The sequence below is a fragment of the Anomaloglossus baeobatrachus genome, chromosome 1, assembly GCF_048569485.1.
Source record: "Anomaloglossus baeobatrachus isolate aAnoBae1 chromosome 1, aAnoBae1.hap1, whole genome shotgun sequence".
NCBI lineage: Eukaryota > Metazoa > Chordata > Amphibia > Anura > Aromobatidae > Anomaloglossus > Anomaloglossus baeobatrachus.
Genome location: NC_134353.1, coordinates 860,742,735 through 860,769,333, shown reverse-complemented (window position 1 = coordinate 860,769,333; position 26,599 = coordinate 860,742,735). Strand labels below are relative to the sequence as shown.

Sequence of the window (26,599 nt, the reverse complement as noted above, 5' to 3'; positions counted from 1 at the left end):
GTAGGCTCCATCATTTTCAATTTGTAGCACTTCCATTTGGACTTTTCAGACTTGCCCTGCGAGCCATAAGTCATTCCAAGATGTCCCTCAGTAAAGCCATGTCTATTTTAGTTACCATGACATCTTGCTTTGCGTCAGTGCCCTGGAGCCAGTTCCACTCAAGGGGTCTTCAGTGGGAAAACCTCCTTGCCATATAAAAAAAAAAAAATTAGAGTATTTAGAAAGGGAAATTGTTTTATCCTTGGAAGCAAGAAATTCCCTCTGGTGGTGGACATCCATGGACAATTTTCCACAGGAATCCCATGGCGGACTCTGGCACAGAGGATTGTCACCACAGATGCCAGCAAGCTGGTCTGGAGTGCAAGCCTAGACACGCAGATATCCCACGGGTCCTGGTCAATCTGGAAAATGGCGCAACCCTCCAACCTCAGAGAGCTTGGATAGTAGAGATGTTGATAGCCTTCTCATGCCCTTCATGGCCACCATGTCCGCATACTATCAAACAATCAGCCCACGGTGCCTTATATGAATCACCAGGGGGCCACAAGATTCCAGTTTGATGACCGCTTCTTATAAGCTCCTCCAGTGGTGAACCGCACCTCCTACCCCTCTCGACCCTTCATATAAAGGGTCTTTCAAATATGACAGCGGACTTCCTGAGTCATCACGAGTTGAAGCAGGAAAAATGGCGCCTAAATCCGAGTATCTTTCAACGCATTGTAGCTCTGTGGGGAAGCTTCAAATGGGTCTTTACCACTCGGTCCAACAGACAGGTAGCCAGGTTCTGCTCACTAGACCCCGTAGAGCACCCATATGCAGTGGATGCACTTCAACTTCCATGGGATTTCCAGCTGGCTTACGCCTTCCCTCAGATTGTCCTGCTACCATCTGTTATATGGAAAATCGGGGAGGAGTAGGTGAGAGTTCTTCTCATAGCACACTTTGGCCCAAGAGGCCTTGGTTCTCCCTCCTGAGGTCTGTCGCTCGCGGATCCCTGGGTCCTTTCAGAGATTCCAGATCTCCTAGTGCAGGGTCCAGTGTTCCATGCAGAACAAAAAGGCTTCCATCTAAGGCATGGAACTTGAAAGGTCGTTACGGACACGTCAGGGATTCTCATCAACAATGGTGTCTACTCTGAAAAAATGCAGAAACCCTGTCACAACGTGGATTATAGTGGGATTGGAACAGATTCTTTGCCTTTTCAGATACTCCCTTAGATGCAGGGATTCCTATCACTACTATTTAGAAATTCTGCAGAAGGGCTTTGAATTAGGACTGGCAGTCAACCCCTTAAAAATTCAAGTTCCGCTTAGGGGCCCTGTATGATTATGACTTTGCGGGACATAGGTGGATTACAAGATTAATGACGGCTTGCAATAGATCTAGCCCTGTAGCCGTTTCTAAAATGCCTCCGTGAGATGAAAATTGGTACTGGAAGCCCTCACAGGTCACCCCTTGGAGCCTATTGATGCAGTACCCCTTAAATTGCTATCACTGAAGGCAGTGTTATTAGTGGCCTTGACATCTGCCGTAGAGTCAGCAATCTGCACAGTTCATCCATATCTTCAAGTACTTGAGGATAGGTTAATACTGCAAACTGCTCTGGCCTATCTCCCTAGAGTCGCTTCAAAATTTCATAGATCCCAGGTGATAATTTTGCCCTCCTCTTGCGCTGCCCCAATAACTCCAGGCACACGCAAGTTCCACAAGTTGGATGTCAGGCGGGCTGTGTGTCAATATATGTCAGCAACAGAGCAGTTAGGCTATAAACAGAGATTGTGTTTTTCCCATCAGTGTAATAAAAAAAGGGGTTAGGAGTGATTAAATGCACTATGTCTAGATAGCTCAGGTAAGCTATTGTGTTAGTTATTCTGCTAGTGGTGCTGCTGCCCCTGATGACATTCGGGCTTACTCCACCCGTACGATGTCGACTTCCTGTACACAGAAGGCACAGGTATCTCTTTACCAGACCTGCAGGGCCGCTACTTTGTCCTCACAAACTACTTTTTTCAATCACTACCGGCTGGATCTATCTTCCTCGGCTCTCTTCTTTGGTTGAAGGGTTCTTGAGGCAGTGGTCCCTCCCTAAGCCATACAGTTCTCTGTAATTCTCTCACGTGGTGCTGTCATGGGTGAGGGGAAAACACGGTTACTTACCGGTAGCAGTTTTTTCCAGAACCCGTGACAGCACCCATATAATCCCCCCCTTCTTTTTCTTCTTTTCTTCTTTTCCCTTGGGTGTGCACTATAATTGTGTGTGTGTGTTAGTGAGTGACGGAGTTAATTTACTAACGATTGTTAGAGGTCCTCTCATTCTTGGAAAGAAACTGAAGAGGGAGAGAAGTACCGCCCTTTTATTTCAGAATGATTTCCTGTCCTTGCTGGGTGGATCCCTCTCTCACGTGGTGCTGTCATGGGTTCTGGTAAAACCAGCTACCGGTAAGTAACCTTGGTGTTTTACAGTCCGGGCCCGCCCATCAGTACTTCTTACCTTCAGGATCTATAGTTTTTTTTTGTTTTTTTTGTTTTTTTATACAATGGAGTCTTATCAGGACTTTTTATTTTATGAGCTGTTTTTTTTTTGTTTTATTATTATTATTATTATTATTATTATTATATGTGGTGTCCATAAGACTTTTAAAAATTAAAGTTGCAATTTCTCCATTTAAAGTTTTTTCACAGCAGATAGACTTTGGGGCCGGTGCATACAGCAGTTGTTTAAAATGGAAAAAAAACATTTTAGTCCGAATATTTGGCTGGACATTCTATCTTTTTGAAACACACAGACTTAACCCTGAGCATAGTGGGCACTTCGCAGCACTAAGGGCTCCAGCACTTGTCTGGGTATCCTCGGTACTGGCACTGCCCTGATAGTGCCTATTCTGATCAATCAGCTGCCCGTGTAATACAGGGACGACATGTCTTCCACAGCTAGAGACTCTCTAGCTGTTCTGCATTCTGGCTCATTTCATAAGGTGATGTCATTCTTAGGAAGTCATTGAATAATTGCCCTAATTCTGGGCTCAAAATCTGTCTTCTGGCTGCCGTTAATTGAGTGTGGCTCAGTCATGAAACATCTGTAAGAAGCATTTTTAAAAATCCCAGTCAACTACCTGACTTAAGTGGAAAGTTTGGTAATGCCCAAAATGTTTTGTAATAACATTTGTTCCCATGAATTTCCACTTGCTCTTTTCAATGACTACTCCTGCAAAAGGAATGTTCTTCTGTTCTGAGCAAACTAAAGTTACATTGGAAAATTAAACTAATGTTCTCAAAATTTTAATTTGCATTTCAAAGGGTTGTCTGGTCAACTGATAATGATCATCCATCCTTAAGGTACCGTCACACTAAGCAACACTCCAGCGATCCCACCAGCAACCTGACCTGGCAGGGATCGCTGGAGCGTCGCAACACGGGTTGCTGGTGAGCTGTCAAACAGGCAGATCTCACCAGTAACCAGTGACCAGCCCTCAGCCAGCAGCGATGCGTGGAAGTGATGCTGCGCTTGTTAACTATCGGGTAACCAACCCGATATTTACCTTGGTTACCAGCGCACACCGCTTAGCGCTGGCTCCCTGCACTCCTAGCCAGAGTACACATCGGGTTAATTACCCGATATGTAGTCTGGCTATGTGTGCAGGGAGCCGGCACTGACAGCGTGAGAGCGGCGGACGCTGGTAACGAAGGTAAATATCGGGTAACCAAGGAAAGGGCTTCTTGGTTACCCGATATTTACATTGGTTACCAGCGTCCGCAAAAGCCGGCTCCCTGCTCCCTGCACATTCAGTTGTTGCTCTCTCGCTGTCACACACAGCGATGTGTGCTTCACAGCGGGAGAGCAACAACTAAAAAATGGTCCAGGACATTCAGCAACAACCAGCGACCTCACAGCAGGGGCCAGGTTGTTGCTGGATGCCCCCCCCGATCAGCTGTCATAAGCTTCGGTGGCCATGGAGCTGCAATGTGTCCTACATTCAATATGTAGTAGACTCTGCCGAACAGGACAGCTCCTACTCTCTTGAATTCTCCCAAATCCGGAGCTATGCCATGCTATGAATGTCAGCTGTCAGACCCCCCCATCAATCAGATACTGATAACGTATTCTAAGGGTAGGAGGTGACTGGACAAACTCCTTTACTATTGTTATGTTTACCTGACTTCTCTGTAAGGCCTCTGTACTTAGCTTACTATTAAGTCTATATAGAGTCCTACAGAAAGCACAGCCGTTAGCCTTCATGAGAGTTATCTGGAGGCTTTCATGAGCGATACTTGGAGATACAGTAAACGTCATTTTCCAACTTTGCAATAAAATATAGACAAATAACAAGGAACCTGTGGGTGCTGCTGGAAAAGATTTGGGCTCATTGATGTTTGGTTTATTGACGCTATGTTTCAGCACGGTACAGGTGACCTGGTAAAAATGACATCTGGAAAAGATGAAGCATTCATAGGTAGATGTAGTTTCAATAAAGTGACCGTAAGTCATCCTATAGGCCGTCGTATTTGAGCAATGCCCGGTGGTTCTTTGCTTTTCATCTAGATTCTACGACACAAAGAGCAGCAGCTGGTCCACTCTTTATAGGCTTTGGACAGAGTTGTGCCTGTTATAAGCACATCTTGCGGAGGGGAACAGTTTTGCTAACTCTCACTATTACTTTATTTACCCAAATCCCCAACACTATGGAGCGTTACGTTATTGCCTATTTTTTAATATTACAACTCTAAAGTTGTACAGAGTTGTATACATAATGACTAAACTACTGTGAAAACTGGCCACAGTGTTCAATAAAGGAGGCACTTGAAGCAAGGATCACCAAACTATGACTTACCTACTTTGGACACATCATACAAAGAAAGCAATCACTGGAGAAGAACATCATGGTCAGAAGAATAGAAGGAACAAGGTGAAGAAGAAGACCCAACAACCCAGTGGCTAGATACTATCAAGATAATGGTGGAGAAGACCCTAGTGGACCTATCTAGACTCGCACAAAATCGATTTTCCTACAAGAGGAAGACCAACAACTAGATAGCTTGATACTATCAAGATAACGGCAAAGACCCTGGTGGACCTACAGTATCTAGGCTGCACAAGATCAATCTTCCTACAGAGTGTTTATATATCAAGTTGCCAGGGCTCAAGATCGAGCTGGAGGTTGTTAAAACAAAACAAGAAATCTGATTAATTTACTTAACCCCATAATTTGAAGCCTTTTCTTACATAATCAGGCAGCTTCCTGGTTTTGTTTCATGTTGTGTTCTATATGTAATTTTTTCTTCATATCATATCATTAGCTTAGATATACATGTAATGTTTTAACGCCATAAAGTGTGGAAAAATAAGTAAATGGCATGGACTCGGGAGCTACCTCTGACTCCCTCAGATTCCCCAGTCTATAGCGATCATTGGCCCCAAGAGGCTACCTTATAGTAGGTTACTGACCGGTAAGGAAAAAGATGCTTCCAATATAAAAAAAAAGAAAGAGTGAACAAACAAAATAATAAAACCTCTTGTATAATAGTAGAAAAAAAAAAACAATTGCCACGTAATTGTCACATTACTTATCTTGCTTGGTGACCACTTTTTAAAAGGAATATTTAAAAACAAAGCTAAAATTGTGGACTTTTTTTTTTCCTTATTTCGCCTCTCAAAAATGAAATGAAAAGTTGTTTATACCCCCAAAAAATAAAAAGTACAGCTTGTCATCCAAAAAAAAAAAAAAAAATGTTTTGGCTTTCAGGCCATGGCAACACAAAAACATTTTTTTTTTTTTTTTTTTTTTTAAAACAAGTGTTTTTCTTGTGCAAAATTCATAAAACATATAGCTTTGGTATTTTCATAATCACACCGATCCATAGAATAAAGGTGACATGGCATTTATGTTCCACAGTGACTGATATAATTTAAACCAGTAAAAAAATGGCATAATTTCTGTATTTGTTCTCAATTAAGCGTTAATAGACGTTATTCAGTATGTTTTGTGTACTAATAATACATCTTTTTTCTTATTGCTTTCAGAATAGACCCGTTCTATTGGTGTTAAATATTAAGAGCCTTTAGGCTATGTGCCCACGCTGCGGAAAATGCGCGGAATTTGCCGCTGATTTTTCGCGGAAATTCCGCGGATTTTTCAAAAATCTGCAGCACAGCTACTCCCCATTTCTATGGCATTTGGGAACTGCTGTGCCCACGCTGCGGATTTTTCCGCAGCGGAAATAATGCGGATTTCCCTGCGGAAAAATCAGCAGCATGTCAATTATTCCTGCGGATTTCTCCGCAGGGTCCCATATACTTACCTGCCTCACCGGAGTCACTTTCTCCGTCCGGTGTACCGCAGCGCGGTAGATCCAGGTATAGGAAGGAAGAGGTGGGCAGGGCCTGCACGAGCTCCGGTCATGTGACAGCCGGAGCTAGTTCAGGCCCGCCCACCTTCTCCTGCAGACGCTGACAGAGTGACCCGGCCGCCGGAAAGCGAGGTGCTGTGTGATGGGAGTACATACTCCCCTCCGATCGCTGCAGCACTTGTTCTGCATTGAGGATGCAGTGCGAAGCCATGGTACTGTATCTTCAATGCAGAATGCCTGCACCATATCCGCACGACATTCCGCAGCATGGAAACAGACAAAAGATGTGGTGCGGTTTCCTGGGAGCTCCTGCAGATATATCCACAGGACACTGTCCCCGTGGGCACATAGCCTAACAGTAAAGGGAACCTGGCACCAGGTTTTTCCCTTATGAGCTGCGCCACCACCAGTTTATACAGAATAATGTATATAAGAGCCCAGGCCGCTCTGTAAACGTAAATATCACCTTTATAAATCTCACCTAGGGGGAAATCCGGTCTGATGGGTGTTGTTGCTCTCTGTCCGGCGCCTCCTCCATCTTGTGCAGTCTCCTTCCCAGCCTCGAGTGCATGACACATCCTGCGTCATTCACACAGAGGCCTCCATTGCGCTCCTGCGCATGTGCACTTTGATCTGCCGTGCTGAGGGCAGAACAAAATACTGTATTATATATATATATATTACAATACTTTGCTCTGCCTTCAGCAGCACAGCAAATCAATGTACACAGGAGCGCAATGGTGACGTCTGTGTGGATGACGCAGGAAGCATCATGCACAAGGGGCTGGGAAGGAGGACTGTGACTGCACAAGATGGAGGAGGCGCCGGACCTAGAGCAGCAACACACATAGGACCGGACTGACCCCAGGTGAGTATTATAAGACTATGTGCGCATGCTGCAGTTTATCTACAAAGCTGCACCTTCTGGGAGAAAAATGCAACGAAAAAAACGCATTTTTTTTTGTTAAATCATTAGCTGGAAGGGCTAAAAACGCAGGACAAAAATACACAAAGAATTGACATGCTGCAGTTTTTTGTCAACCCAAAACTGTAGGCAAAAAGAAAAGAGCAACGTGCGGATAGTATTTCTTTATTCTCATAGACTTTGCTGGGAGAAGACAAGACGTAGATTTGGGCAACAAACTGCACCAAAAAACGCAGCGTGCGCGCACAGCCTTAAGATGTTTTTTACGTTATACAGAGCGGCCTGGGCTCTTATGTGCAATATTCTATAATGCTGTATATAAGAGCTCACTGGTAGTGGCCACAGCTTATAAGGGAAAAAACTGGTGACCGCTCCCTTTAAAGTATTGAGGTCTCGACAACTTTGATTGTTATAGTCTACGTATATATTTCACGTGTGCAAGATCATTTCCATGAGAGTTTAGTGTAAGTCCATTTTTTTTTATTAGTAATTCTCACCTCTCCACTGACCCCCAGTATATAGCGCACATATCTATGAGTCCCATATGGGGGAGAAAGGTGTCGGTTCACAGATCTGACTGTGGAATGCTTTTTACTAGTGCTGGTGCTCATTTAATAACTGTTAAGAAGAAATCGATCGGATTCCTAAGCTAGAACAGCAGGCTGCAGTAGCTTTTTTGAAGAGACGCCCGCATCTCTGGTGGTCCACTTATCCCGCTGAAATTAACACCGTTTCCTATTCTGCTGGAAATGGCAGGATTTGGCAAATTAAACTGGAGCAGTTGTATTATACTATATCATTTCTATACTAATGCACAAATCTCCATCTACATACATAATCACCAGTTGTGGATGTACACCTATTCCGGCATGCACAGCTGCAGTTCGAACGATGCTCCAGCTTCCAGGTCTTCACTGCACGCACACGCGAACACACATAGCAGACACACATGGATACACCGAGCACGTACACACACATAGCGCACATGCATGTATACCCTGAACACACACATACACTGCTGTATATTCACCTGTCCGGGGCCGCTGCCGCTTCTGCCATCAGCGCTTTACTGCAGTTGAATGCTTTGTGGCGCCGTAATGCATTAAACTGCAGTAAAGCCATAACATCCTGCAGCGTCCTTTCCGTACACCGGACGCTATCATGAAGGGGTCTGTGTGCTGCAGCTGGAGGCACCGCGGGCACAGAGTACAGGTGAGACACAGCATGATAGGGGACAGAAGGGAACAAGCAGGAGCATATTACTAAACAATGCACTCATTACTGCAGGGGACATTCCTGCAGGGGACATCAGCCCCCCCCCCCCACCAGATCTGTATGCCCCCAGCCCCCCCTCACCAGATCTGTATGCGCCCAGCCCCCCTCACCAAATCTGTATGCCCCCAGCCCCCTCATCAGATCTGTATGCCCCCAGCCCCCCCCCCCCACCAGATTTGTATGCCCCATCCCCCCTCACCAGATTTGTATGCCCCCATCCCCCCTCACCAGATTTGTATGCCCCCAGCCCCCCCCCACCAGATCTTGATGCCCCCCAGCTCCCCTCACCAAATCTGTATGCCCCCAGCCCCACTCACCACTGCTCCTATCAGCACCACTAAGCATAGACAGATGTTCATTTCACCGCACTATTTCTAGTATATTTATATTTGTGTGGGCTACTATTCAACTCCACATTGATGGTTTATATCAACCACAGTTAGTAATAATAATGTTCTTAGTGTTTAAAAAAAAAAAAACAACAAATGTCGGTGCTGGCTGTCCCACGGCTCAATGTGAGAAAGCAGCCAAAGCTTTGACCTCCTACAGGTGTCAGTTATGTCTGAAGGAGGGGAGAATGAAGAAGCCACTGATTTAGCCGCCGGGATCGGGCATCACTTGATCAAATGTATGTGATTTGTATATGTGCGGCCTTGTGCCAACAAGTCTCCTGCTCTTTTCTCTTTTATTGAGGGAAGCTAGGTGACCAAAATTATGCAAACCGTCCAATTGTGCAGCAAATACAGGGAAATTCGGCAGTCTGCAGTCACACAGACTTTTTTATTCAGCCCAGAAAAACCCTTTAATTGTGTTAAGAAATGTTCAGCATGTTGTAAAATAATGAAGGAGCAACTACTCCCCGTCTATTCCTCTTTGACGTTTCCTTGGTCCACGACCAGTCTCTGTACTTCCTGCTCTGTCTGGACAAATGGTAACATGTCAATGATTGGCTGCAGCGGTCACATGTCTATACTGAAGGAACAGGCTGTACAGACTCTGGCGGGTGATCTCGGACATTTAGGAATGGCATTGATGTACAGGAATTGTAAGGTACTGCTGTTATGATTTTGCACCATTCTTCACTGTGTGTTATAAAAATACTGTGACGTGTTACCACTGATGATATTTTACATGTATTATTTACAGACATATAACGCTGATTATGTGTTGTCAGCAAGGGAGGGATCTGACACCCTGGCGTACGTTGCCCTACTTGAGGAGAAATTGCTACCGGCAATAGTATGTATTTGGACAATGCTGTGGAAATGTCTCTATAAATTGCATGCATTATACTGGCACAGAGGAGGGTAGGTAGACGACCAAGGGGAAAGGGGGATTTTCTAGGATGTAAATCTTGTGTACTACAATGTAGCAGTACATATATACAGGGAGAAATCTGCAGCTTATGTAAGTTGTAAGTCTTTAGCAGAGTGCAAAAATAATAATAAGGCTGTCATTCTTCATAAACGAATAGTACACTCGAAAATAATCAACTTTGTAATATATCTTATCAGACAAATCTGCTTCTTTTGCCTCTTGTGCTGATCACTCATTTTCAGTATTCTCAATTCACGGATAAAATCTGTTTTCAATGTAAAATCTGGGAAAATATACATGTTTACATGTGTAACAGGTTAGTCATGGATAGGGGCTAAGGTACTGCTCGCTGAAGGTCCGACCACTGGGACTGTGAGCAATCCTAAGAACGGGGCCCCGAATGCGTCTTTACAGAACTTTGTTAGGATCAAAGGGGTTAAACTGCTGTGGATAGGGAGTAACTTGCTATCTTGGAAATTACCCCGTAAAGGGAACCTGACAGCGGATACTAACGCTGGCTGTATGATTTCAGTCAGGCATGTTTAACTCTGAAACTCTATGGCAATTTCTAGAGAAACGTATGTTGAAAGCTGCCAGGGATTGATCCGATCTGGATACTGGTCAGACAGGAGGTCTACCACAGCTTTTCTCTGCCCACTTCCTTTGAGCGACAGGTCTCTCCTTGCGTTCATGTATCCAAAAACTGCGGATGAAAGCGGAGAATGGGGTCTTACCAGGTAAGGTAACAGATAAAAACAGGCGATTGCACTTGCCTATTAGGGTTGTGCCAATCACAACTAATAAATAAGCATCAGGGATGACGACCACCGCAGCCCTGGGATTGTGTCGAACGTCAGATTGTAGAAACCGGGTGTATGTCGCGCTGTCACCAGAAAGTCCAGATGTTGATTATTTAAAATCTCTCTTATTCAGGACGACGCGTTTCAGAGAACTCGGGCTCCTTCGTCAGGTTTTTCTTTAATGTCCCGATGAAGGAGACTGAGTTCTTTGAAATTGAAACGCGTCGACCTCCTGAATGAAAGAGATTTGAAATAATCAACATCTGGACTTTCTGGTGACAGCGCGGCATACACCTGGTTTCTACACCCTGACGTGCGTTCATGTATCGGGAGAGATGTGTCAGCCAGTGGCCGATATATGCTGCTTGTGGATTGGGCATCATGTATCAGCTGTCAGGTTCCCTTTAAAGCAGAAAGTTGATGTGGCAGTTTTTTTTTTGTTTCTAAGGCCCTGTGCACACTTACCGTTTTTTGCCGCGGATTTCCTGCATGTTTCGCTGCATGTTATGTTTATAACATCTCTGCAGTGATTCACCAGCAAAACCTATGGGAAAAAAAATGCTGTGCGCACTATGCGGATTTTGACAGCTGCATGTTTTGCTGCGGGATTCCCGCAGCAAAAATAATTGCATGTCACTTCTGTTCCGCACGTCGCTGCGGGATTTCACTCCATTGACTGCCATGTAATCGTGAAATCCCGCAGGGAATAACGCAGGCAGCAAATTCTGTGCGGTTCATTGCGTTTTCCTGCGTTATTCCCTCCGGTATTTTGCGGTTTACCTGCGGTAATGTTCATCGCTGCCTTGCGGTTTGCAGGGAAGTGATGTCATTATGACAGGAAGAGGAAGCGGAGCAGAGAGTAATCACATACAGATCACACACACAGACATATAGAGTATACACATATCACACTCACACACAGACACAGACATATAGAATACACATACAAATCAAACGGACATATAGAAAAAAAAACACGTGGGCTCCGTCATGCCCCCCCCCCCCCCCCTCCCGCAGCCGAGAATATCAGCCCGCAGCTGCCCCGGGACTGTCGCATCCATTATGCAGCAGTACCGGAGTGTCCCCGGCTCTTCCAGATGCCGTGATGCGGTGGCTATCCAGGTAATAATGAGTTAAATGACAGCAGATCGCCGCCATTTAAGTCCAGGCTTGATCATGGCAGCGTCTATGAGACAGCTTACATGATTAACCCGTAAGTAAAGTGAAAAAACACACACGCCAAAAAATCCTTTTATTTTAAATAAAACACAAAAAAGCCCCTGGTTCACCCCTTTATTAACCCCCCCAAAACTCACAGCTCCGGCGTAATCCACGTCCTCCGATGCTTGCATCCAGCCACGACTGACACACACTGCTGAATACAGCCTCACAACGAGACAGCAGAGGTAACCACAGGGCATTTCCCACGGCCGGTAATGTGAACACGCATCACCGCTCGGGAGAAATGCAGCGTGTGCTCACAGGGACTCTATCTATCTATCGATCTATCCTTCCATCTATTCTTCTATCTGTCTATTTATCTGTCTGCTATCTATCTCAGAAGGAAATTACTTTTTTTTTCCAATGTGCTTTATTGCATTGAATGCATTAAAGCACATGTACCAACCCGCATGCTGCAATACCGCGGCAAACCGCATTCGGTTTTCGGGTGCGGTTTGCCGCGTTTTTTTACCGCGGGTGTGATAATCTTCAGCCCCTGCAGAATTTTCTTAAGAAAATTCCGTTTTCCAGTGCGCACAGGGCCTAAATCTTTTTATTAAGAAAAATTATTTGAACCCCACTCCACCATTTCTGGTTATGCGCAAACCCAGTGATTCCCTTTTTGGCCCACAGTGCCCACATATAGTAAATTGCCTCTACTGAAGGGTCATACAATGTAGTGTGTTCAGGCAGTGTCCTACTTTGACATGATAAAAGGATATTACTGCAGTATCCTTAAGAAGTCCGCTATGGTTTGGTTAAAAAAAAGCACTCTCTTTAGCATATGAAATCAGATTCCTGTGTACTTACCAATCTTTTCTAATGTTGTCCCAGCTGCATACGTTTTGGGTTGACTCTGACAATTATTCCAGTGTGACGCGGCCCTGGTACGCTTCACGGACTCCTTTCCCTCTAAGATTTTACTTGCCCGGAAAGATGTCTAGAGAAGCTCTGAATAGAATTCTGGTGACCAAGGGACAACCACCGCTGTACAGCATGAATGAAGTGGAAGCTCAGGTAACTACGGACTGCAAGTTGTTAGGATTCTATTATATTTACCCAATTTCCATTCAACTAGATTTAAAGGTGGTGCTCTACCTTATTCTGGGCACTTTTAATTATTTTTAGTTTTAGCCAAAGTAACATACAGAGACAGTCCTTTCCATTCTAGACATTAGTTGGTGCCTCAGAACCTGGAACCTTAAAAATCACACCTGATATGTATCCGTGACCTAACAATTGCTTCTGAAGCTGTCCGTGCACACAAAATTGCTGTCGGGGGAACGTTCATTCAGCACACAGCCATCTCTTCCGACATCCCAAAATACATGAATGCTTACCCCGACCTAGTGGTTTTGTGTTTTTATTAGGGGAGGATGGGGTGGGGGGTGGAGGCCGTTACTAGACAGTTCTGACAAAGTGATATTTCCTCCGAAAGTTCCAACTTGCCGATACATGTCTTCCCCATCGTTTGTTATGGAAGAGCCCCCCCCCATATACGTCAGATATCTGTCTAATCCCACACAAATTGTCAGGTTTAGCTGACTGTTATCTAATCTGTATGGGGGGGTAGATTTAAGGCCCAGTCACACACAACAACTTACCAGCGATCCCGAAAACGATGCGACCTGATAGGGATCGCAGGTAAGTCGCTGGGAGGTCGCAGGTGAGATGTGACACAGTCAGATCTTACCAGCGATGCAGGAATGATACAGGTCGCAGTAGCGACCTGTATAACGATCTCAGCAGTCACTGTGACCCTCTCACACAGTGTCAAACACAGCGATGTGTCCTGCCCAGCAGGACATCGCCTTTGAAGAAAATGACCTGGACCATTCTGCAACGACTAGAGATCTCACAGTAGGGGCCTGATCGCTGGTAAGTGTCACACATAACGAGATCGCTAACGGGATCGCTACTGCGTCACCAAAACGGTGACTCAGCTGCGATCTCGCTAGCGATCTCGTTATGTGTGACAGTACCTTTAGACTGAAGCTTTAAAGGGTATATTCGAGACTTAATTTTTTTTTTTTTTTTTTTTTTTTTTTTAACAGAAGATAAAAATAAAATATGTGCCTAAGCACTAAAGGCTGTTTTACACACATAGATAAATCTTTGGCAGATCTGTGAAATCATGGACATATTGTTCCATTTGTACACAGCCACAAACCTGGCACTGATTGTCCACAATTTCACTGCAACCACAGATCTGCTGCAGATTTATCTCTGTGTGTAAAGTGGCCTTTAGGCTATGTGCCCACGGGGACAGTGTCCTGCGGATATATCCGCAGGACATTCCGCAGGAGCTCCCAGGAAACCGCACCACAACTTCTGTCTGTTTCCATGCTGCGGAATGTCCTGCGGATATGGTGCAGGCATTCTGCATTGAGGATACAGTACCATGACTTCGGCACTGCATCCTCAATGCAGAACAAGTGCTGCAGTGATCGGGTGTTCATACTTACTTCCATCATGCAGCACCTCGCTTTCCGGCGGCCGGGTCACTCTGTCAGCATCTGCAGGAGAAGGTGGGCAAGCCTGAACTAGCTCCGGCTGTCACATGACCGGAGCTCGTGCAGGCCCCGCCCACCTCTTCCTTCCTGTACCTGGATTCACCGTGCTCCTGTACACCGGACAGAGAAAGTGACTCCAGTGAGGCAGGTAAGTATATGGGACCCTGCGGAGAAATCCGCAGGAATAATTTACATGCTGTTGATTTTTCCGCAGGGAAATCCGCATTATTTCCGCTGCGGAAAAATCCGCAGCGTGGGCACAGCAGTTCCCAAATGCCATAGAAATGGCTGGGGAGTAGATGTGCTGCAGATTTTTGAAAAATCCGCGGAATTTCCGCGAAAAATCCGCGGCAAATTCCGCGCATTTTCCGCAGCGTGGGCACATAGCCTTACAGTTAGGGAGTTGCTACCTATTTGCTTGTTGTGCTTTGCACCATTCACTGCCGGCACAGAGCAGTTGCAGACCACTGCCGGTGATTAAATGGCTTTGTCACCAGAGTTGAGTCTTCTTTTCCGCTCTGCTCTGTAGACTGAGCTTGACAGCCAATGTCATTCTGATTAACAGCCGGAACCCTACTGCCTAACTGGGCGAGCTGGCGGTCAATCAGCATGACTTTGGCAGTGACGCCCGTCTACAGAGCAAATTTGATGAGAAGCCTCCACCCTGTTGTCACGATGTCAGCAGGAGCTGCAGAATCCCCGGCAGGAGCGGTCAGTGACCACTCTGTTCCCGCGAAGAACGGCGGCAGGTAAGTACCAACTACCTGCCTGTTAGTGCTGAGGCGCACTGTTATTTTTTTTTTGTAAAGTCCCAGACATACCCTTAACGTTTATCTGTGGTCAAAACCAATCCAACAGAAAAGCATAATTGCTTCTTTCCAGAAGTACATCACTCTTTCCCAAGGACTATGTCTGGTATTGTATCTCAGCATCATCCATTTGTTTAGGGCTAAGGCTAAGTTCACATTTCCGCTAAAATCTATCAGTCACAATCCGCTGCTCTTGTAAACAGCGGAATCCGTTTAGCGGATTCCGCTGCTCCCATAGACTTGTATGAGCAGCGGATTGTGACTGATGATGCTGCGTTGCACCCTCCGCCCGACTGATCAGTCGTGGAACGACTGACCGCCGGGCGGGGGGAACGCAGCATGTAACGTTTTTTGAGCAGCGAGATCCGTCGGATTTCGCTGCGCATGCTCTCTGGCTCCCTGCACACGTCACCAGCTTTGGTTGGTTACCCGATATTTACCCTGGTTACGGTGCAAGGAGCCAGCGCTAAGCGGTGTAGGCCCGTAACCAAGGTAAATATCGGGTAACCAAGGTAAACATCGGGTGCTTTGCTGTTACCCGATATTTAGGCTGGTTACGTGTGCAGGGAGGCCGACACTTCCCTGCTCGGCCCCGCCCCCTCCCGCACTCCGCACATGTATGTACACACACACACACACACACACACACACACACACCTGTCCCCAGCCATGCAGACAAGCACTGACACCCTCGTCTGGCCCCGCCCCCTGCTCGGCTCCGCCCCCTCCCGCACTTTGCATGTGCACACACATACATACATACATACATACATACATACATGCACATACACACACTCACTCACTCACAGATACACTCACCTGTCCCCAGCCATGCAGACCGCAGCACTTCCACTGACATCCTCAGCGCCTGGCCCCGCCCCCCGCTCGGCTCTGCCCCAGAACTCCGCCCCCCGCACACAACGGAATCCGACAAAGAATTCTGTTCTTTGTCATCCGTTGTACAGCGTTGAACAGCGCATCAGTCACATGCGTCAAGCGACGCATGTGACTGATACAAATCAACGGAAATGTGAACTTAGCCTTAGCAACAATACCAAACACAACACATAGTGCATGTATTCATTAATAGGAGGCCTTTTTATTATGTGTTATGTAGCGGTCATTTCTTTGTGTAATCCATCTTTACAGGGCCATATATATTTCTGATTATAAGGTGTAAATGAGATTTTACTGTGGAGATCTGCCATTATTTACTTTGTCTTCTAACCTCTTTGGTTTGCTAAAAGTGTAATGGCTTATAAAGTTTTCCACTTTCTGAATCCAAAAACAATAAGAGAGAAACTTAACATAATCTTAGTGGTCAGAACACGTAATCACTTACTGGCAGACCTCGGGATTTGCTGAAAGACGGGCTTATATTTAATCGTAGCTTCATTAGTCTAATCCACTCTAGTCTTATAATGTTAACACGTTGTCATCGCATGAAAGTCTAACTTTCTAATGAAATATTGCTGTGTATAAGGATTGGCTGGCTCAGTGTAAGGTTGGGGGAAACTACTTATTGCCAATCTTGCCCAGTGTAAAACTTCCAATATCAAAATCTGGTAGGACTCCATGATGGAGATCCAAACCCCCAAAATCTTTGAGGTTGCTCAATAGAGACTTTGTCTGTGCATGAATAGTATACTTTAAATTTACACGAGCGTCAGGTATATTACTTTTCAGTTGTCAGTATATTTTGGGATTTTTCTGTGAGTTTTGTCTATTTGAGCAGGTTCTGTTTATTTTAACAGATCTACAAAGATGCCAAGGAATGTCTGAATCTCCTCTCCAACAGACTCGGGACATCACAGTTCTTTTTTGGAGACTTGTGAGTAGTAGAAAAGATTATAGCCATGAAAAATAAGGCAAAGGGCAATGGACATGTTGCTCATAGAAAGCAATCCAGTTACTGATATTTAACCTGCTAAGCTTAAATTTCGAGATGAAACAGTGCAAGTAGTCTTCATTAAAATGTACTATTATTTCCTACCTAACAAGTTTTAAGCAAGCATGGAAATAATGCTTCAGTGTACAAATGCTTTCAAAAATACAAGTGTTAAAGGGAATCTCTCAGCAGGTTTTTGCTACCTCTTCTGAGAGCAGCTTGATGTAGGTAAAGAGATCCTAAATCCAACAAAGTATCCCTTAGATCACTGGCTGCAGCAGTTGTCAGAGTGTTTAGATTTAACAATATAGCAGAGCTGAAAAAGCTCAGCACGCCAACACCAGGCTATCTATAGACAGTGAGCTGGTAATCCCATCAAGGGATGTGCCGGACTAGCTGATTTAGGCTGGGTTCACACATAGCGACAGCGACAACGACGTCGCTGTTACGTCACCATTTTCTGTGACGTAACAGCGACCTTGTAAGTCGCTGCTTAGCTGTCAAACACAGCGACGCAGCAGCGATCATAACGTCGCTACATGTGCAGAGAGCAGGGAGCCGCGCACACTGCTTAGCGCTGGCTCCTTGCTCTCCTAGCTACAGTACACATCGGGTTAATTAACCCGATGTGTACTTCAGCTACATGTGCAGGGAGCCGCGCACACTGCTTAGCACTGGCTCCTTGCTCTCCTAGCTACAGTACACATCGGGTTAATTAACCCGATGTGTACTTCAGCTACATGTGCAGGGAGCCGCGCACACTGCTTAGCTCTGGCTCCTTGCTCTCCTAGCTACAGTACACATCGGGTTAATTAACTTTAATTAGCTACATGTGCAGAGAGCAGGGAGCCGGCACTGGCAGCGAGAGCGGCGGAGGCTGGTAACGAAGGTAAATATCGAGTAACCAGGGAAAGGGATTCCCTTGGTTACCCGATGTTTACCCTGGTTACAGCTTACCGCAGCTTCCAGATGCCGGTTCCTGCTCCCTGCTCGCTTCATTTCGTCGCTCTCTCGCTGTCGCACACAGCGATGTGTGCGTCACAGCGGGAGAGCGCCTTTGAAGAAAACGAACCAGGGCTGTGTGTAACGAGCAGCGATCTCGCAGCAGGGGCCAGATCGCTGCTAACAGCGACATAACAGTGTAACACACAGCGAGATCGCTAATGAGGTCACTGTTGCGTCACCAAAACCGTGACGTAGCAGCGATTTCGGTAGCGATCTCGCTATGTGTGAAGCACCCCTTAGTCCGGTAATGATATCCTGAAGCTCAAACAAATATTGCAGTAAACAGCACACAGTGTGATAAGAGATGCATTGCCGAAATCGGTGTTAACCCCTTCAGCTTGCTGTCTTCAAATTACATAGGAAAAACCTTCTGACAGATTCCTTTTTAACAGCTTATCTTATTTTTATCAAATTTTAATTCTTCTGTTTTCAGATATATATACTGTAATGTGTATTGTAGATTTTAAAACAATGTTTGTGAAAATGAACATGGCTTTGTAGGTTGTTCCCATCTTTAGAAGTTATCTATTTATTGGTTAGGGGGATAACTTGCCAATCGGTGGATGTCTGACAGTGGGGATCTCCATCATTGTAACATCCGTGGACCAGGTTCTGTAGATCTGTTTAAATGGCGACCTGGCATGTGCACCACCGCTCCATTCATTTTCCATAGAGAAAGAATATGGATGTTGTGTGCATGTCTGGTTACTGCTCTATTTCCAGATCCCCCTTCTCAGGATCAGTGTTTGATTGGAATCTGACAGATCATGTAATGAAAGCTGAAATTGATTGGCTAAGAATTACAACGGCTTTACTTTTTGAATCCGTATCCACTGAACAAATATAATGTCAAAATGAGACAATTTGTAGATCATGGGCCACACCATGACCTTTCTCAAAAAATGGAGTGGACCACTACTAGCCAAACATAAATCCTACAATAATCAGTGGAGTCAAAGGGCAATATTAAAAACAGTAACTTTATTTAACACTTAACAAATAAACAGCATTAATATGCACAAATATAATAAATTTAAAAAAAAAGTAGTGACTCAGGTGGATAAACAGGAAATCTAAAAGTCACATACAAGGTTAGGAGGGTTGCTATATAAGACAGGACTATGCAGAGTCACAATTAATTACGGTATTCTAAAGGTGAGGGCCAAGTAAAGCCTAAATAGCAATTCTCTACAATATATTTTTGCAGGTCATCTCTTATAATGGCCTAAAACATTTTGCACAACAGTAATGTTAGACTTACTGGGCAGTAGTTGCTTGGATTTACTTTATTCCATTTCTTAAATATCGGTACCATATCAGCCATTCTCCAGTTCTTCAGCACAGCCCCGATACGACAGTCTAAGAAGATGAGATACAAAAAAATAGTGTGAGTCTGCTCCATGTATGTGTTATTTCCTGAAACAACAGTAGGATGGAGTCTAAAAAAGCCCTGATAACCAGTGTGAAAATTTCAAGATTTCTATTTTTTTTTCTTTCTAATAAACAATTAATCCAAACAAAATTAATGCCTTTTTTTTTTTTTTTTAAAAAAAAACAAAAAAAAAAACTCCCGTATATTTCGGCGTATAAGACGACCCCCAACTTTTTCAGTTAAAATAGAGCGTTTGGGATATACTGTGTATATAACCGAGTATAAGCCGACCCGAGTAATGTGCCCATTGTTTAGTAATGTCCCCTGCAGTAATGAGCCCATTGTTTAGTAATGTGCCCATCCTTGTTCCCCCCCTTGTAGTAATGAGCCCATTGCTTGGTAATGCCCTCCTACCGGTCCCCTTCTTCTCCCCTATTATGCCGTTGTTTACACACAATAAACATTATTCTCACATGTCCTCCGTTCTCAGGGTGACCTCAGCTGCATCTCGTAGACCGCAAGGCACATAGACCCCTCCGTGATAGCGTCCGATGCATGGGGCTGCTGTCTACCATCATGGCTTTACTGCAGTTGAATGCTTTGTGGACCGCAGGCCCATAGGCCCCTCCATGATCGCGTGTCTGTACATGGGGCCACCGCCGCTACTTTCAGCGCTTTACTGCAGTTCAATGCTTTACGGCATCGCAAAGCATTCAACTGCAGTAAAGCCATGACGGCAGCGGCGGTGGCTCCATGTACAGGACGCTATCGCTGAGAAGTCTATGAGCCTGCGGTCTGATAGAAGAAGCTGAAGGCACCGCGGGAATGGAGGAGAGGTGAGAATAATGTTTATTGTGTGTAAGAAGGGGACTGGTAGGAGGGCATTACTAAACAATGGGCTCATGCAGCACCGTGCAACGCCGTATAAGACGACACCTGGCGTATAAGACAACCCCTGACATTTTTAAGAAGATTTTCAGGGGTTAAAAAGTCATCTTATGCGCCGGAAAATACTGTACAAGTAACACAAAAACCCAATTTAAACAATAGGTGATCTTCTGATGATAGTTTCACTTTAAGGCATTTGTGTAATATGCAAGTCCTGGACATGCCCTTTAAATCTATTTTCGAATATATCTCTTGCTTCATGTGAAGGTAAAGCAAAAAAGGTAACCTCTATTTCCGTACTGTTTAAAGGTATAGTCATTATATTAATGAACCGCATATGACCAGGCCTCTTTGTACAACACAATCAGTTGGATGCAGCTATAGTTTTCAGTGTTTAGTGTATCAGATTAACCCATATCTTGCTTTATTGCAGGCCTACAACCCTAGATGCCTTTGTTTTTGGTTTCCTTGCCCCACTGTACAAAGCTCGTCTGCTTAAGGTCCAGCTACAACAACATTTAAAGCAGCTTCCCAACTTGTGTGACTTTTGTGACCACGTTATCTGCGTCTATTTCACGGAGCATGCTGAAGGTATCTACGGTCACTTTTAGTGCTCTAGTTGTAAAGTAGATCAAGGTGGAATATGTATAGTGCGTCTCCATTCTTGTGAGGATGTGACCACCTGCAAGCCACTATTCTGCAAATCCCTCATCCTTCTTATTACTGGCTGTGCGGCTGTAGTTGGGGTCTGTGGTGGACAGTCTCCCTGGAGCAGATTTTCCATGTGCCCCATTAGGAGACAGTATAGATAGTTTTAGTGCTGTCTACTATCTCTGACAGAGCGCAGTATGGTTGCACATCAAAGAGTTTAATGGGTCCTAAGCCTAAACCAACGGGACAACTGTGGCCATTAAACGACCACTGATGGTTGTTGACTATGTACAAAGCTGATCGTCAGTTGTTAAATGGCCCATTTAGACTGGAAGAGCAGAATTCTAGGTGCACAGGATGATCATTCATACAATCATTTTGTTTGCAAAGAATATCATGATATCTGTAGCTTGATAAAAAATGATCACACCCGATGAATGAGAGCTTTGCCCATTCATAGAGTGATTGCCAGCAAGTTTAGCAAGGCTGATTATTGGACATAAGAGTTTTACACATGCTCATTCCCCAATTCTTGGAACATCTAAATGGGCCTAAATATTTTTGGGGAAATCCCTGTTTCCTAAATACATGGTTTACTAACATTCCCTGGTTCCAGCACTGAGTCGACTCCTCTGCTCCTGATGTTTGTCTGCAGCAACAATGTCTCCTCAACTATGCTGCAGGCAGTCGGTGAGTACAGAGGTTCTAAGCAGCTTGTGTCATCAGCCCGGGCAGAATAGCTTTGCTGATGTGACATCTTCACTGCAGATAATAAAATACATCGGGAGGAGCAGCGGAAGCACAGAGCTCAACCCATACAGGGTGAACAAAGCACAGCTTGCTTTCTTAATAAACTGCAGCCATGGGACTTTTTTTCCCCAAAAGTGAATAACTCATTTAAATATGGGGAGACATAGGACTGCACAAGACTTGGAAACACAAAACTTTAGAATTTTTGAAATTCAAACTATTTGCAAAATTGGCTTTGTTTTTATTTTTTTTTGTGTGCAGTAATAATGGTTGCAAAACTATAAATATCCATAAGCTTCTAGAGATACTATGACTTTGGACAAAACCGGGATCTTAAGATCTACGCTTGAAATGTCAGATGGTACGCTGGATCTTACAGCCAAGTTTTGATCACTTGATCATAAAGGTTAAGAAAATGGTTTGAAAATCTGCGCTGGAAGCTTCACATACAAGCAGTTAACATTCCCAGCACATCTTCCTTCTTCTCTTTAGAAATGACTTTTCTTTTGCTTGATGGTGTCTTCTGAGCTCTTTGCTGTCTGTACTAACCCTTTGTATCTTGTGTTGTCACCTGTGTCTTCTTGCTCTCTGTAGGAACGTCTCCTGCTGGCCAGGAAACAGTAGATGCAAACTTACAGAAACTCACACAGCTTGTAAATAAGGAGTCCAACCTAATAGAAAAGGTCATAACTTGCTTTCTTCTTTCTATATCTTCTCATAACCCATTTCTTGACAGAATACTTTCTTGCATGCAAAAATATGTTTGTCAGTGAACGTTTTATATATCGCTATGTTAAAAAAAAAAAAAGCCTGCTTAAGCTTAGACTGCTTAAAGGGGTGGTCCACTACAAAGCATAGTGGCCACATTGATGTAAAGCTGAAAAAGAAAGCTTTTTCTAAATACCTTCTATTGTCAATTCTGCCTGTGAGTGGCACTATCGCTGTCCGATCATCCCCTTCACGTGACTTAAACTGCAGTGACCTCTGATGTCTGGTGATGTCACATCAATTTGCAGAATTGGAAGTTGACCCGGCATCACTGAGGCAGGACCCAGTCTCCGTAAGTGTCTGGCTGTGGGTTGAATATTCATCGCGGCCAGAGATAGCGCCGCTCACGAGCAGCATTGACAACAGAAGGTATATAGGAAAAGCCTTCTTTTTCAGCTTTACATCAATGTGGCCACCATGCTTTGCAGTGGACCACCTCTTTAACATCATTTTGCTGGGTAAGTCTATGGGTAACATTCAGATGAATATTCTTACGTGGACCTCAGAGTTGTCATCAGGGCACCATAGGTGTGTCCTCATGGGGTTAGCCGGAAAATATGCCCATTGTACCCTAAACAATAGAAGTACATTTTAAAACTGGCCGGTCAATTTCTTAAAGGGAGCCTGCCACCAGGATTTTGCCTTATGCGCTTCGGGCCACAAGCTCGAATACTGTATATAAGTGCCCAGGCCGCTCTGTATAATCTAAAAAACACCTTTATTATACTCACCATGGGGATGGTCCAGTCTAATGGGCGCCGCTGCTCTCGGTCTGGCGCCGCCTCCATCTTGTGCAGTCGCCGTCGTCCTGCCCAGCACCGTGTGGATGACGTGTCCTACATCATCCACACAGAGGCCTCCATTGTACTCCTGCGCATGCGCACTTTGATCTGCCCGGCTGAGGGCAGATCAGAGTTGTAGTGCCCATGTGCTTGTGGTCTTTGACCTTTCCTCACACCTGTGCAATGCAGTACTTTGCTCTGCCCTCCCTCAGGGCAGATCAAAGTGTGCATGTGCAGGAGCACAATGGATGACTCTGTGTGGATGATGTAGGATACGTCATCCACACGGAGCTGGAAGGAGGACGGCAACCTCACAAAATGGAGGAGGCACCAGACCAGAAAGCAGAGACACCTATCGGACCGGACTGCTCCCTAGGTGAGTATAATAAAGGAGATTTTTATGTTATACGGATTGGCCTGGGCACTTATGTACAGTATTCTAAAATACTGTATATAAGGGCTCACTTGTGGCGACCACAGCTTATAAGGAAAACAAGGAATTTTGCAAATTACCTCTCATTAAAATCCTCACGACAGGCGCAATGTTTAATTTTAGAATTTACAACTTGTTGCCTAGATTACTGGCCACCTCTGCATTCTATGAAAGGTGACCAGTCTTCTAGGCAAGGAGCGCAGCGCTTGCTTGCTTTTTGCTATAGAGCTTTTAAGTGGTGCTCTAAAGTTGGTCAGTTCATTGGATCTGTGCTAGCTGCATTGGAGAGTGTGTAATATGGATTGGCGGCACATCCCTGCTGCTGGTTCAAACAGTCATTCAGGAGCACACTACTCCCCGTCAAGCCAAAAGCCAGTAAGGTAGGGGAGCAGTGCACGCTGAAGATTGATCATCAGAACAGCAAAGAATGGTAAAAGTGAGTGTAAGCTATTTCCAAAAGATAAACTTTTTCCTTGTCGCAACCAATCAGTGCTACTTTAATTTCTTAAAAATAAAAAAGTGAGAATCTTCTCATTTTACGACAAAGAAAACTTAATGACAACCACTATATGGACTGTAATGTGAATTATACAGAGCAAACAGCTGTATACAATTGTTACCAATGTGACAGTGACAGAAGGCGACATATTTTTTTCAGCAGCAAATGATGTTTAACCTTAAGTACTAAAGATCTTGACCTTTTAGAGAAGCCTATCTTGAGAAAACAAGGTGCAGTAAGATGAACCTTGAAGGATAATGTTTCTGAAAGGAATAGCACACAGCTGCTAATGCGATTGTACCTTAGTCACAATTCCCTCTGGGTGGTCATCTGGAGAATAGGTTCATGTTTCTGGGAATAAAGTAGGTGTTAAATGAACGCAACATCCACTGGCACAGCGAGAACCTCTGCTATTTATCACCCAATCAAAAAATACTAAAACAAAAGATCCAAGAAAGCAAATCATCTGTCTTTGTGTACATACAGGTGGTGATATGATTGATTTACCCTTGATCCGTGCAGACAAAGCTTGCTTTATACCTCTATGGCATTCCTTCTTGATTATATTCTGCCTTAAGACAAGTCAGATTTTCCAATGATAGAAAAGCAAGACCTTATTTTCTCAATTATCCCAACTTCAGTGGCTAAAAAAGAAAAGAAAACCCTTTGTGTATTTTACATAGCTGATGTCATTGCAGGGAAGGTATCCATAAACAGTGTCTATGTGACTACAAACTCATTTTTTGTGCTCAAAGGCATGGATTTCTCAAGACCACAACTTAAAGGAACACTAACATCACACATGCCCAGATATGTGGCTGTACCTACAGTCGACCCATGATTATTACTCTGTCCATAGTGGTAGTGGAAACTGAGATATGAAGAAGCACTTGGAAGGAGTCCAAATACTATAAGATTGGCCATACACATTAGATACAGTGCTGGCCAAAAGTATTGGCACCCCTGCAATTCTGTCAGATAATACTCAGTTTCTTCTTGAAAATGATTGCAATCACAAATTCTTTGGTATTATCTTCATTTAATTTGTCTTCAATGAAAAAAGAAAAAGTGTCATACAGTCAAATTGGATATAATTCCACACCAAACATAAAAAAGGGGGTGGACAAAAGTATTGGCACTGTTTGAAAAATCATGTGATGCTTCTCTAATTTGTGTAATTAACAGCACCTGTAACTTACCTGTGGCACCTAACAAGTGTTGGCAATAACTAAATCACACTTGCAGCCAGTTGACATGGATTTAAGTTGACTCAACCTCTGTCCTGTGTCCTTGTGTGTACCACATTGAGCATGGAGAAAAGAAAGAAGACCAAAGAACTGTCTGAGGACTTGAGAATCCAAATTGTGAGGAAGCATGAGCAATCTCAAGGCTACAAGTCCATCTCCAAAGACCTGAAAGTTCCTATATCTACGGTGCGCAGTGTCATCAAGAAGTTTAAAGCCCATGGCACTGTGGCTAACCTCCCTAGATGTGGAAGGAAAAGAAAAATTGACGAGAGATTTCAACGCAAGATTGTGCGGATGGTGGATAAAGAACCTCGACTAACATCCAAACAAGTTCAAGCTGCCCTGCAGTCCGAGGGTACAACAGTGTCAACCCGTACTATCCGTCGGCGTCTGAATGAAAAGGGACTGTATGGTAGGATACCCAGGAAGACCCCACTTCTTACCCCGAGACATAAAAAAGCCAGGCTGGAGTTTGCCACAACTTACCTGAGAAAGCCTAAAACGTTTTGTAAGAATGTTCTGTGGTCAGATGATACAAAAGTAGAGCTTTTTGGGAAAAGCCATCAACATAGAGTTTACAGGGAAAAAAAAAAGGCATTCAAAGAAAAGAACACGGTCCCTACAGTCAAACATGGCGGAGGTTCCCTGATGTTTTGGGGTTGATTTGCTGCCTCTGGCACTGGACTGCTTGACCGTGTGCATGGCATTATGAAGTCTGAAGACTACCAATAAATTTTGCAGCATAATTTAGGGCCCAGTGTGAGAAAGCTGGGTCTCCCTCAGAGGTCATGGGTCTTCCAGCAGGACAATGACCCAAAACACACTTCAAAAAGCACTAGAAAATGGTTTGATAGAAAGCACTGGAGACTACTAAAGTGGCCAGCCATGAGTCCAGACCTGAATCCCATAGAACACCTGTGGAGAGATCTCAAAATGGCAGTTTGGAGAAGGCACCCTTCACATCTCAGGGACCTAGAGCAGTTTGCCAAAGAAGAATGGTCTAAAATTCCAGCAGAGCATTGTAAGAAACTCTGATGGTTACCGGAAGCGATTGTTCGCAGTTATTTTGGCTAAAGGTTGTGCAACCAAGTATTAGTCTAAGGGTGCCAAT

General features: G+C 44.4%; 1 protein-coding gene across 2 annotated transcripts in view; it reads left to right on the top strand.

Moving 5' to 3' along the window:
- MTX3 (metaxin 3) overlaps window positions 1-26,599 on the top strand; it is a 53,069-nt gene that overhangs the window by 21,450 nt on the left and 5,020 nt on the right. The window contains exons 4-8 of one of the 2 annotated variants that reach the window (XM_075325800.1): window positions 9,692-9,784; window positions 12,718-12,900; window positions 16,960-17,036; window positions 20,792-20,949; window positions 22,354-22,442. In XM_075325800.1, the coding sequence (XP_075181915.1) occupies window positions 9,692-9,784; window positions 12,718-12,900; window positions 16,960-17,036; window positions 20,792-20,949; window positions 22,354-22,442 (600 nt within the window). The remainder of the gene's footprint in view (window positions 1-9,691; window positions 9,785-12,717; window positions 12,901-16,959; window positions 17,037-20,791; window positions 20,950-22,353; window positions 22,443-26,599) is intronic. The other variant, XM_075325808.1, reaches the window with a different exon arrangement.